At 42.9% G+C, this 14,186-nt stretch overlaps 1 protein-coding gene across 1 annotated transcript in view; it reads right to left on the bottom strand.

Moving 5' to 3' along the window:
* SEMA5A (semaphorin 5A) overlaps positions 1 to 14,186 on the bottom strand; it is a 304,838-nt gene that overhangs the window by 67,149 nt on the left and 223,503 nt on the right. Inside the window, exons 12-13 of the mRNA XM_060091583.1 lie at positions 6,206 to 6,387; positions 530 to 673 (exon numbers count right to left, since the gene is read on the bottom strand). Coding sequence (XP_059947566.1) covers positions 530 to 673; positions 6,206 to 6,387 — 326 coding nt within the window. The remainder of the gene's footprint in view (positions 1 to 529; positions 674 to 6,205; positions 6,388 to 14,186) is intronic.

The raw sequence follows: 14,186 nt of genomic DNA on the forward strand, positions 1-14,186 counted from the left end.
GCTACCTGTTAATAGACAAGTTCATAGTTGTAAATATAATCAAAATACTGACTATGTCCTCACCTACATGCCAGTGCTTAATTTAGTTGTGATGGAAAACTTACCTCATCCGAGCCATACCATCTGGACCCAGGACCAGCTCAGGCCCTATTCAGAATAGGAGGTCTGAGACTTGAATTCAATTCTAGTTGAATTCTAACAAGAACAGTCATTCTCCAGCAGACCCATATGCTTAGTCTCTGGGGAGCCCAGCACAGAGATGCCCACTGTCTTTGGATCTCCAGTCCCTTGGGAACTGCTCAGCTGAATGAACTGTGCAGGCTCCACGGTGGCCCCATGGTGCTGTCAACCCCAAGCTTTGGTCAAAATTAAAGAATGTCAGAAAAAGAGGAGGGTCATTCAGCTCAACAGAAAGGGATGCCACAGATAAGCTGAGCCAGATCCAAAACTAAAGCCGCAGGGGAACCGACCACACTGGGATGACGGTGAGCGCGAGGATGGCGATGCCGGGAGCGGAGAGGGTACGTACCTTTCCTCGCGGTTTTGTCCCACACACACCCGGCCCCCGTGTCGCGGAGTAGGGTTGCTGCAGGACCTCTGGCGCACCTGGAAGCCGATCCCGCAGGTGGTGCTGCAGGGAGACCACAAGGTCCAGGGGGTCCAGCCTCCACTCCTGGGGGAGGAAGCCACGGGGTCATTGGGTTCAACTGGCTCGGAGTCCAACCTCTGTCTGCACCCGCCCCCAAATTCACACGTTCCCGACATGGACCACTGACTGTGGGCTGTGAAGGAAAAGCCCGCCAAGAGCCATGGGAATAAAGGTCTTATCACAGGAACCTCAATCACTGTGAGGTTTGCTTCCCCACGTATCTGATTTTAGAATCAAAATAGAAAATCTGAGCGTCAAGTTTTAACCATATTAGGAGCAATTAAGAAAGTTTAGTTATGAAAACATTAAACTATAAACTAATGAAAAATAATGTTATTTCACTGAAAAGCAGTTAGAGATGAATCCCTGAAACCTGAGAGTTTATGAATTTAGTTGACTTGTACCATATCAGTTATCATCTATGAAAACTGCACATTTGAACAAACTACTCATCTAAATGCTTATTTTAAAAATCTGTTAACATCAGTGAAAATCAGTAACTTTCTCGATGGCATTCATATTGGTAAAAAGCACGAAAATGTGCGAAGTTTTAAAACAAGCTTTACTAAACATGAAGAATGGGTATTTTAAATTTAGATTCTTGGCTATTTTCTTGCAATTTGACAAAGACGTAGTGTATAAATAGGAAGTGCAAATTGCATATATCTTTATTTATGTTGTTATACATATAAAATAAGGTAGATATATTAAAAATGTAAAATAAAAGAAAATGAACCACTTTTATAAAAGTGCTTTATAAAATAAACTGCTACTAGCAGCTAGAGAAAATTTTTGTTTGATATTGTATTTTTTCCTTAAAATGGCTGCATGTAGAATATTTATAATTTAAATATCTCCCTTAGCAGTTTGTCCCTGTTATTTAAAAACAAGCTATAGGAATAAAAAAAAATTAAGTATTAAAATATCTGTTAAATCCAGAGTCCAAACTCCCACATAGATGGTTTACTGCATGTAGAATTTTTTTTTATTTCTCTAATTGCATATGTGTTTCTAAATAGCTGTTACCCTCATCTATAGGATTTATATTTCCACTGAAAAAAATCAACTCACATGAATTCTTATTTTACTTTATACCTTCCTTTAAAATCAAGGTGGTCCACAGCTATGTCATTGAAGCTCAAGGTATAAACAACAAATTACATATGTAACTTCTAACACAATTTCAAATGAAAGTTCCTCTGAGAAAATACTTAGTGTATTTCATATTTCCCTACTTTATTTTCTGAAACTTAAAAATATTCTCAATAAAATATAAAGTGATACCTCAGTATACAATAACAAAGCTGCTTTGTGATAATTTAACCAAAATAACACAAAATAAGACAGACTTCCCAATTTGCTTCTAAAAGTAATTAGTATCTTATATGTCATTATCTACACAATTTTAAAAAGTATCCAAGTAATTCACTGAATTACATGCAAACATAGCAATTTCAACAAGAATAAAATGACATTTTTACTTTCAAAGTTTCTTTATATATGAAAAAAATGGTTAGATAATGCAGGAAACACTGCTTCCAAAATTGTTTGGAAATTCTTAATTTCCTAAACCTTTTAACAAACGTGACATCTGATGATATAGTCTACTTACAATCTATGGAAGCTGCTGTATACAGGGAGGTAGGTAAATGGAAGTATTTGTAAATAATAGGAGTATAATATCTGAGGGAATACATGAATATATTGTCCATGGGTGTGATTATTCTATGGTTCTGGGTTTGCACAACTTAGAAACTCTGCTTAGGGGCAGATGTAGTAGCAGGCAACCAAAGAAGTAAGCATATATCAGCAGATGGATCATTTTTGTGATTAAGCCAGTCCAAAACAATCCACTTATGCATTTAAAACATCACTAAAGCAGGTTCATGTATTTGAATTTTAGTCTTAAAATAACCACTAATTGTATCATGGCTCTGCTTAGTGAATGACATTCCATAGCTGGAACCAGAGCCGAGGAGGTATCGATAAACAAGTGGCAGTAATGCCTGTGATAGTCCTTGTTTTCCATGAAACAATATAGAAAAGAATATTATTCATTGACTATAATCTTCCAACAATAACAGTTCTATGGCTTTTATAAAGTTTCTGCCAGGCATCAGTGGAAACCAACTTAGCTTTATAGAAATAATGCAGTGCATAATGCAAGGTTGATATACTGCTGTTTTCTGTAATAACACAAATAATCTAATCTCTGTAGCCCTGATGGGCTCCTTTCAACTTTGTGGAGTGATCTGAGCTGGCTTATGGAAAAGGTGAGCAGAGGGCAAAATCCGCCCTTGTGGTTTGCCTTTCCTTATCTGACGGACCTTCTCCTCTTGGGAAGGCAGAGCCCTCACACCCTGGACTCCCATATGTTGTGGTCACCCAACGTGCTTTTAGTGATGTCACAGACAACTCGCCCAGAGGCCTCTGCATTCTAAATAGGCTCCTGGAGAGAAGATAACACTTAAAAAACTATCCTACATGAAGTGAGGCAGAAGAGTTTGGAGACTGATCCAAGAAGCTTTCCTGGTGCTTGCTTCTTAAAATTTTTCATCTTTTTTATTCAAGTGTAATTTACTTCCAATGTTGTGTTAGGTTCAGGTGTCCTGGTGCTTGTTTTAAAATATGAAATATTGCTGTGGTCTCAGTGCTACAGGTGATGCAGGGAAGGGAGGACCAAATTGAGTATAGTTGTAAAAGAAAAATCAAACAAACAACAACAAAACAATATACAAAGGAGACAGGAAAATTACTCCATGGATCAACTGTTTGAACCATTCTCCGGGTTACCCAGCAGCAGATGTCAGCTGAGCTGGGACGTTCGGAGTACAGCGCAGAGCAGAGCTGTGTGATCAAGGACTTGGCTTCTATCTACAGGCTACTGTCAAAGCACGCAGTAGTGGACGCTGTGGTCTGCCTTTCTCCAGATGCTGAGGGTGTTGGTGGTTACGACTCTCAGGTGAGAGGATCTAACAGCATCAAGGAGCTGCCAACTCTGGAGCTCCCTGTGCGACCAGCTGAAGTCTTTGTGCGACCCGCAGCCCAGCTCTGCCCAGCTTCCTGCTCCCCTCCCCCACCCCAGCTGCAGATGCTCAGAGCCCTCTGAAGTTTCATTCCCGCACGCAGACGATCTCTCTGTCACTGGTTCTCCGGACCAACCCAGGGCGGACACAGGTTTTGCTCCTAGAGAAAAGTCCCCTAAGAAGGTATAGGTAAGGACTTCCCTGGCGGTCCAGTGGTTAAGACTCCTCACTTCCAACGCAGGGGCTGCGGGTTTCATCCCTGGCCAGGGAACTAAGGGTCCCACATATATGTATGTAGAACTGAATCACTTTGCTGTACGCCTGAAACTAACGCAACATTGTAAATCAACTATAGTTCAATAAAAAAAAAATTAAAAAAAGAAGGTACAGGTAACAAACGTTGAAAGTTGCAGACTTATTGTTTTTGGATGACAAAGTCCTGTCAAGGCTCCAAGCCTTCCTTGACGTTCTACATTTCTGCTTAGCTAGTTACAGTTCTCTCTCTCTCTCTGTTCCTCCCTCCTGCCCCAGGAATTAGAATTCAGAAGTGACATACACATTCCTGTGTTCATTTTAATTATAAAATTAAACCAGATTTTCCTGATTGATAGGAAGTCTGACTTGACCCTGGTTTGGTTAATAAAGTCTGGCTTAGCTAATTACCTTATATTGTGGGTTCATTTGCGTAAACTGAATGCCTTTATTCTGCGGCTCCAAGATAGTGAGAAAACAAATTTAAATGACGTGATACGATAAAAGCGTTTAATCAAAGATATATTTGCAAAATGTATTGAATTAGCAATATTTTGAATTTCCCAACACTTTCCGAGTATATTGGGTTAAACAATTACAATAATAAGTAAAGAAGAGCAGGTTTAATTTAGCATCATTAGATCAGTCTTTGTAAAGACTTTTGGATGTACTTTGCACAGATTGAGGAAGCACTTGATGTTGCTGACTGAGCCAAAAAATATGGGTTTGTAAGTTAGGTGGTTTCCAGTTTTTTGCTTCCAACAAAATTGAGGCCAACATAAACAGGTTATCAACTGATAAAGGGCATTAAAAACAGTCTCTGATGTTAGATTACCATACTTTGGGCAGATAACTTCAAAGGAATATGTAGACTAGGATTCCCCTGCTGCTAGAACAAGAAACATTTGCTGCCAGCCGGCCTAAGCCACTTGCTCCATTGTCTCTTTCCTTTGACAGCATCAGTGGCTTCCAATGGTTAGAAGCAAGTGAGCACAATGGGCCGTCTCTCCAGACCCTGCCCTGAGGTGGTTCATAAGAAAGAAGGCAAAGCTCAGATAGAATCTGGTGACACATATGAAACTGTGACATGCCCTGTTTTTGTAAATGATGCAGTCCCAGCTTCTTATCCCTCAGGCATGCTGAAATGTACACTCATGAGAGAGTCACATCAAGCAGATGTGATGCTGCTGACAGCAGACAGCTGCTCTAGCCAGCTTTCTACTCAGAGCAGGGAAAGGTATCCTACTCCGTTATCATGGCAGACACTACCCCCCAGTCCATGCAAGGACAGAGATGCATGCACAGTGTATCAGCTCATGTATTCTTGGACCCCCCTTAATTCATCAACCAAAATTTATCCCTAACAGCCCATGTACCAGTAAGTGACACTCTCAGGCACATTTGGAAAGCAATATGTACTGTTAGAAGTGGGTTCCTCTGGAGTATGAGCACCAGTGTAGGATAGTTTTGGTAGTTTCAGAAACAGCCCCTAGAGTGATATTCCTGAATCTGTAAAGGACAAATCTAGGGTAACAACTAAAGTTCCCGTGATGTAGCTATGATAGGACAGCTGTCACTCACAGTGTTTGTACTTGGACATGTGGTTTCCGGGCCCGGTGGTCTTCATAGCAAGTTTCTCACCTGTCCCCTAAAAGAATGGTGATAAACTAGATACACCTCAACTACTGGTAAGTTGGCATCGAATTTTTTTTCTCTTCAAAAGTTGCAAAGGTATAATTTCTGTTACATCACTATTTAAATGTGTGAGGGAATTTAAATGCCATAGTGATTTGATAGCCACCTTCCCATTTAAACACTTGATGAGCAAGGTCTAATTAAACCTTCAGAAATTGTATGCTTTTCCTTCTTCTAACATCGTGCACTCTCAAAATACTTTCCCTAATCTAACAACGAACACATGAATAGGTTTAGATTTATCTCAACATATAAGCAGGCTGAAAATCTAATTTGTAATTTTTTAAATTGAAGTACAGTTGATTTGCAATATCGTGTTAGTTTCAGGTGCATAGTACAGTGATTCAGTTATACATACATATGTATATTATATATATGAATATGTATATATGTATATTACAAATCTAATTTGTAATTTTAAATCTACTCTCACAGATCACATCATTTTGAAGTGGTAAGTGTCCCTGTCTTTTTCTGACATTTCTCTTGAAGAGGGAAGGCACGTATTAGAAGTGATTTCCTAAATTCCTCTGCAGGCTGAGCTCACACGTGAGTTTAAGCCAGAGTGTTGCGAGGGACATACCTGGAACAGTTAGCGATCTCCATGCGGGGGCCCTCGCACTGCCAGCCACCACACTGGGGGGCCGGGCTGTCGCAGGAGCGGGTCCGGCAGAGGCAGGATCCCACGGTGCTGCCGTCGGTGTGCGTGCATGGCGTCCACGCTGACCACGTGCCGAACTGCCCATCCACGGTGAGATTCCTCATCTAGGAAGCAGATACAAACATGGATATCAGAAAGGGTTATAAGGCTGCAAACATATAGGGAAAAATGAAAGGTCTCCCACAAGACCAACAGAACTCATGTGGAATATTTCATATTATGATTGAAAAGAGAGGAACAGGGATGTATTTTGAAGAAAAGCAGCAGAGGTCATCGGTGGAGACAGGGATGGAGGAGAGGGAGGGGAAAAAAGAGGCAGAGGGGAGGAGGGCGCAGAAGGAGAGAAGGATAAGAGGATATGGTTCTATGTGCCTCCCTCAAGGAGGAGGGGCAGGACAGGCAAGGAGGTAGCGACCTGTCAATCAAGCGATACTAAGCTTGTTCCCTCACGTGAGAAACCCAAGGAACAAGAAGAACTGGAGTGAAAAATCACGTCTGTACTACTCTGTTGCATTTTTATGTACCTTAAAAAAATGAAAGATTGGTCAACTAGCATTATTTAAGACCTGGCCTCCAAAGTCACCTCAAACTGACACCATTTAATTTATAACCTATTGAAAGAGTGTGTATTAAGCAAGCGGAACCTACTAGTTGTTAGGCGCACCCCCGTCACACCCGTCCTAGATCCACCCTCCAAGAGTTGATAAGCTGGCGAGGAGGAGCTGGACCGCTCATCATTACCACAGGTAAACCCAGTGATGGAGCTCTGAGCAGGGGCTGTGGGCAGAGATGGGGCTCCCGGCAAACTCGCAGGATCCGGAAGGACGGTTAGGTTAGGAGGCTGCGCTGCGCCCTGAAGCACGAGTGAGGCACCGGGTGACGGAGTCGTCCGGGGCCAAGGAGGGGAGCAGCCTGAGTGATGACAGAGGGGAATGACGCTGCCGTGCGGTATTGAGGGCAAGCGGGCTCTAATGCTGCTGGGACACGAGCAGGTGGTACAGGGGGAGCAAAACGGAGGGCGGAGCTGGGAGCCCCGGCAGGGTCTGACCAGGGGGCCCGGATGCTCTGTGATGTGTACGCTCTGAGGGCCTCCAGGGAGGGAGGAAGGCAGGGGCCTCTCGGGTGGTCCCCCCGGCCCATGGTGACTAGCTCCAGTGCCGGTGGAAGACCGCACGATATCACCGTAAATCTGACCAGGGGATTTTCTCAGGAGCTAGAGTGTCCTCCAGATTTGAGAGTCATGGGGCCCAGCCTTCAGATCACCCAGCCCCACAAAAGGAATCTCCCCTCTGAAAAGGAACAGAAGAAGGCCTAAAGTCCAAACCTCCTAAATTTCACATGGGACCTTACGCATTTCTTAGAAAATAAGACAAACGAAGAGAAGGGATCACAAGTCAGTTACATGCTTTCACGTTACGCTCGCCTGCTGCCCCAACTTCTCGCTCAGATGTTCCCTCCCTGGATGATTCTGGGGGATTAAAGACGCATCATTCACACAGGAGAGGCCTCCACAGATGAGACAGTTAATTTCTCTGGGGCAAACTGTACCTGCGCGACACAGTTTCAGAACAAAGCTGACACCATATTTTGTGCGTGAAAATCCAAGTGAGCTTTACCTCTGCTCTGTATCCAAATACAACAGGAAAGAGTAAACATTAAGCATGTCCATTTCCTCTGACCTGGCTGGTTGCCCGTCTCCAGCTGCCACAGTTATGACTCTATCCCTCTTGTTTCTTATTGATACTCTGAGGCTTTACACTCCCACTCACCACCCCTGGCTATTTCTATAAGAAGCTGGGACAAAAGGGAAAGGATGAAATTGCATCATCCTCTGGATTCAGAGTGATTCACCGGATCCCACCCAGAGTGAGGGGATGTACAAAGGCAGATTTTTGCTAAGAGGAAAATATGCCCGTTTCTAAGGTCCTGTAACCTCCCCCGTCCCACCAGGATAAGAATACAGCTCCTACCATAAGGTGACCTCAGTGTTTTCTTCGAGGACAGACCCCTGCATGACAAGGGGGTTCACACCACAAATTTCTCCCTGAACTTGTTAAAGCAGAAAACGCCCTGCCACTTGCGAGTTTCAGGATTCGTCCTCCATCCTTTAAGAGACCTCCTGCTGCCTCTGGCAAAAAGGGCTCTTGTGCAGGTAGAAAAGGGATCAGCAGATGCTCGCACTGGGATTGATCATGCTCACGAATCCTCACGTGCTCTGAAGTCCAAACACCTGCCCGCTATGTAAATGTGGCTATGACTGTTCTCACGGTAAAAAGCATGAAGTCCTTGCTCATGAAGCCAGCATCAGCGATAACAGTGATCACACAGTATATTTGTATAACATCTACACAGTATATGTCCGTATTATTTTGACTGATCGTGTTGACCATTACTATTACTTTGTGAATGTGCTCTGAGTCTGGGGAGGTCCCCTCTGCTGCTCTGCCCTCGGGGTGCCATGCGGGGCTGGGCATGGGGGCTGACGCACCAGCTACCTGTGCTATGGAGGGGGGGAGGTGGGGAGAGGGGGAGGGGGCAGGGGAGGGGGACCATCCCTCCCTAGTAAAGAGGGGTGATGAGAGTTTCTACCCTTGGGCTGTGCTCGGAGGCTAAGGAAAACGGCACCTGAGTACTTGTCAAGTGGTTGGCACGGCGACTACTGTCTAGTTAAGGGCCGACCAGAGGTAAAAGTGTTGCCCGGATCACACAGAAATGATGCTGAATTCCATGTCAATTTCACAAATGCAAATATGGTTCTATCTGCCTCCCTCAAGGCATCCAAATGATGCTCCACCTCAGACAAGACCCAGATCTGGGCCACAGGGAAGCCAGTTCCCTAGTCTTCCCCATCTGCTTCTGGCATGTAGGTGTCGGCTGGAAGGGGAAAATGGGGACAAGAATTCTTATAGGGGGATAAAAAGGATAAGGGGGGCTTCTACTACTGCTTGACACAGTTTCACATTGAAAACATTTCACAACTTTTATTCAGTTTCCTGGTAGGCTCGGGCCACTGGCTGGCTTTGTACAGGATATGAAGGATTCCTGACTGAGCAGGTTATGGGTGAACAGATAAACTGTGCAAAGGGAGGATTATCAGAGAACAGGACTGGATTGTACTTCCATGATGCTGCTCTGCATGTGATGTAGGGGCACATAGTTGTGCTTCTTACACCCCAAACACACACACCAACATATATGTCACAGCTCATGGAAAATCGTGCAAAAAACTAAGGAGCTTAAAAGTGAATTTTTAAAGCAACATGAAAAACCAATCAAAAGAGAATATCACCATCCATGTAGTTTATCACATCATGTTGACTCTAAAATTTTGCATCAAAAATGTCCTCCTTCTCTGAAGGCCTGCTCTGCTGTGGACTACACTTCAATGCAGCCCAGAAGGAGCCAGAAGCCTCTAGAATGTTTGCTGGAGGTTCAGGCAAAGGGAGCCCATGAGTTACAGAGTATAAAATAACACAGCTTCATGGTACCAGTGAGGTTTCAGAGGTGAAGATCCAAGTCTTAAGCACTTGCATTTATGATGTTCCTGGCAGGACTGTGGAATGAACGTGATGAAGGCAACCTGGGCAGAGGTGTGGGTGGGGTTAAGGGAACCATCAAGGGATGCGGAAGCCGCAGGGAGCAGAAACACGGGGAGCTATGACCATGCTCATCCCGTAGGCCTGTTGGGGAGAGGGGAGGACAGGTTATGGGGGCCTTAGGGAAGAATAGAGCCTGGGAAGGGGCTGCCTGACAGGGGCTGTGATGAGGCATGAAGCCCTGGCCAAAGCTGCAGGCTGAGCTGAAGGAGGGCAGGAAGGAGGACCCAGCCTTGTTCTCCTGCCCGTGGTGCACACTGGCTAGACCCAAGACAACAAGAAAGCCTGGGAGGAGAGAGAGAACAGTCTGGAAGTGGGGAAGCTCAGGACCTTGGGGCAGGGCTGGAGAGGGGATGTGGACTGACTAGCACAGACCAGCATCACCATCACCAGAGGCTCTCTGAGACTTCCAGTTCCTTCCATCTGCCTCCTTGTCTGTGATGGTGAGAAGGGTCATGTAGGTCAGGGAAGTCTTGTGGTTTTTGAATGTCTACGAATCCCCCCAATCCTGATTAGAAACTTTTGTAGGGGCAGATGATTTGGGGACCTGCAAAGATGGGTTAGTTCTCTTAAATCCCCCTTGGCTTCCATTTCCTTGTCTAAAATGCAAAGGAAACAGCACAGAACTACAAGAGATCATGAATATACAAAAATTAAAGATTTGTGAAGTCAGGAGGAAATACAATATGATGGTGATGAACGAATGAAGATGGAAGCAGCAATCATTCGGAATACTGGAAGAGGACATTTTATGGTGGAAACGTATGTAGAAACTGGCAAACTAAAAGAACAAGTCAGTGATTTGTGGAAAGGGGCCTGCGGGGCTGTGAGTTGAGTGCCAGCTGAGGTGGCCTTTGTAGAAGCTAAGTTTATCAGTGAGGTGAGGCACTGCACTGAGTGATTGACAGGTATTATCTCCCTGCATCTTTACAGCATCCCTAGAGCGTACATCTCACTTTACAGATAGGAAAACTGAAGCCCAGGTGTCACTCAATTAGCTCAAAGTCACTCTGGTTGTAAAAGACCCAAGAATCAGTCTAAACAAGCTTAATCCAGAGCCTGTGATCTCAGCCATTTCATTGGGTAACGTGATTCTTAGAACTTTCTTTGATGAGACTCATGGAAATCAGCTTCATGCACTTTTACCACCAGTTGTTAACAGCAAAGTTCCCTTCACCTAGGAAATAATGGACTTGCAAGAGCTGGCTAGATCCAACTTTTGTTAACAAGCATAATCCTTAATCCCACTTTTGAGTTATTCATGTTCAATTCATTAATCCCCAACTGATGAAGGATGTAGATGCATTTGATGAGCATAGAGGTCCCTGGAGCATATTTTTGGCTCTTACTGTTCTCCAACCATCATGTTCTTATGACTAAATTTTCTATTTGGATATTTTTTCAGAAGTTAAAAGGTTTTCCTTTATTTGCTTTTAAAGGCTCATGTACCTTTGGTCAGAGACTGTAACAAAACAGGATATTGGATGCACTCTTTGGAGAGGCTTGTCTCATGTTATGACATCAACCTAATATAGTCCTTAAGTCTATCTGTATAAATGAAGTACATGAAGGGAAGATAGCACCTTTGAAGAGAACTAAGATGGAACTCTGTGTGGCCTCTGCAAGATGGGTGAATAGAGGTAATCTTTATTGCCTCTGAATCCCACTTCGTCCATCTATGAGACAAAACGGAAGCGATAACATCATGAACATTAAATGAGATACTCCACTGAAGGTTGCCTAACATGGCACCGAGCACATGATCTAAACACCCAATTAACCTCAATTCCCTTTTCCTTCTTTTACAGTTGATTTCAGTGATACCTCTCAGGCTATCTGAACATAATATGCTGATGACTAATGGGTCACCAATCACTGAGTCCACTGATCAGCCACTGCTTTGGGAGATGTTGACAGCTGGGAATTACATCATTTTGTAGACTAGGAATAATGTCAGAAGTACTGGATTTAAGTCGATTTCTTTCTCAATGTAGTTTCAGAATCTTGTGTAAACCCTTTAGTCTCTGGTCTACAGTACTGGCACCTAAATAAAGGGCTCTGGGCTTAATCACTGCTAAATTCTCCTTTCACTCCAAAGATGATAATTACACAGTAGCCAGGGAAGAATCTGTTATTTTAACACATTTAGCTGCTTATTTGGTCTATGTATTTTGCTAGTCACTGCACGATGTATTTTGGAATAGAGACTCATTGTATGATATGGTATGCTAATAACCATATGTCCACACAGGGTGTGGATGACATGCATTCATAAAAAAGGTAGATTTTTAAGATTATGCTATCCTTGATAAGCAATATTGCAAGTTATGCAGGATGTATATATTATTTGAATCACTCTAGGTATGTAAATTTAGATCTTGCTTGAGTACTTCAAATCTCTTAAACCGATAACAATGTTTTTAATTACAATAATATAAGAAAAGAGAATGGTATCCAATATGTCAGTCAACTATTGCCCTGTCTCCTGGACAAAAGAAATCCATAAATATTTTTAAATAAGGATCTTTAAGTGGAAAATAGTTATCTGTCTTTACTGTGGCCCATAAAGTCAAGCGTTTCTTCCATTTCAGTCAAAAATTTTAAAAAAAGAATAATATAGAAGCAAATTACTATTTTAATAGCTTTTAAAAATACTTCTCTAAGTCTGCTCTATATTAATGCTAATCATTTCATCTAACTCATTTCTTTCTAAGAGATTTTTTGAAAGGGATGTATAATTAAAACAATATTTGGGTAATATGGGATTTCCCATTTTCTACCTGGTAGCCTATATAAGTCAGAAAAAATATGTTTTTCTTTCCTGTGGTTTGCTCAAAGTGATATAATTTATTGTCTGTTGTCAAATGCTTTGCATATTCTTATCAGTAGTGTATCTTGATAAATGACAAATTACACTGGATGAAATGACAGAGATGGTTTTGTGTAATGAAATCACCTCAAACCAGAAGAAAAAAGACCTTGTTATGTATGTTTTAGGGACAGTGAATTGGAGATCACGTCTCAACTACATTTTTCAAAAAGAGATGGTGGAGGGGCAGCTGTGAAACCAGCACAGGTCCACATCGCCCTCTGACCTTCCCTGAGTTTATAACAGAAGCTGTCCTCTCAGCAGAAAGAAGCCACTTTAGTGATAACCCTCCTGTCACTTCTTAAATACCAGGTCTTTCATTTTCTGACCGTAGAAACATACAAGACGTGCTTGTTATAAACTAAGTGGATGAGTGTGTATTTCCCCTTATGTAACTAAGCATGTCCCAGATATCTGCTAAAACAGCCTTGAGTCCTGGACCAATGGCTTTACTGCTTGAGAAGAACTGCTATTATCTTTCGCCTTTTATTTTTACCATTAAAACTGTAAGATCAATCATCTACAAGAAGATGTGCTTCTAAAGCGTGTGTCTGAACTTTAGAGCTACATTTCAGATAGTGCACTTTGTGTTTTCTTTAGCTGCAAAGAATTTAAGGTGAACACCTTTGTGCTTTTAAAGTGTGTTGCAGACATTAAGAAGGAACTTCACACAGACAGTGGCATGTTTTAACCAATTTCACAAGACACCCCAGAAAAGTTTGCTTCTAAATTCAGAGATCCAAAGCTAAATAACCGAAAGGACCAGCAGCTAACCCCATTGCAAGGCTTTGCTCAGAGCCTGGATGTGGTGATGCACCCCCCTCTGCAGCGAAAGGCCTAGATCTCCTGCCAACATTTGGGGAACAACACTGGTTTAATAGCCCTTGCCTTCCTCATGACACTCTGCCTGATTTTCTCACTTACAAACTGAAGGACAGGCTTCCTGACACGTGGCTCAGATAATGGAAAGTGAAGGTCCCTTCATAAGAAACGGCCAGACTGTTCAGATGCCTCAGGCAGTTCTGAGCAGAAGGAACAGCACGGATTTAAACTAACAGCCTGTGTCCCTTGCCTTCTCACCTCTGTCTTGCAGAGGTGAGGCCAGAAATGACAGCATGGAGATCACCAGTGATGTGATAGCAAAGGGACTTACTAAATTTTCAAATATGTTGAAGTTAATAGCTGTTGCTTATATTCTCTGAGAACAGAAAGAGACTTGGAATGACTTGATTGAGGGCTCTAAAGACAAAAGGGAAGAAAGGCTGGATCCTATAAGTGAGGATGCAAACAAATAAACTGGCAAAGGGAAGTGTGAAATCTGCTTTCTTGGATTCAGAGTCTGGCTCTAAACACAGGGGAATTTCTCCCTATTCTGCAGGGTTCCCTGTGGGAATGTACATTAGGCTGTTTCTCCCAGGACTTTTTGTGACCCTGAGCA

Source organism: Mesoplodon densirostris, chromosome 3 (genome assembly GCF_025265405.1).
Source record: "Mesoplodon densirostris isolate mMesDen1 chromosome 3, mMesDen1 primary haplotype, whole genome shotgun sequence".
Taxonomy (NCBI): domain Eukaryota; kingdom Metazoa; phylum Chordata; class Mammalia; order Artiodactyla; family Ziphiidae; genus Mesoplodon; species Mesoplodon densirostris.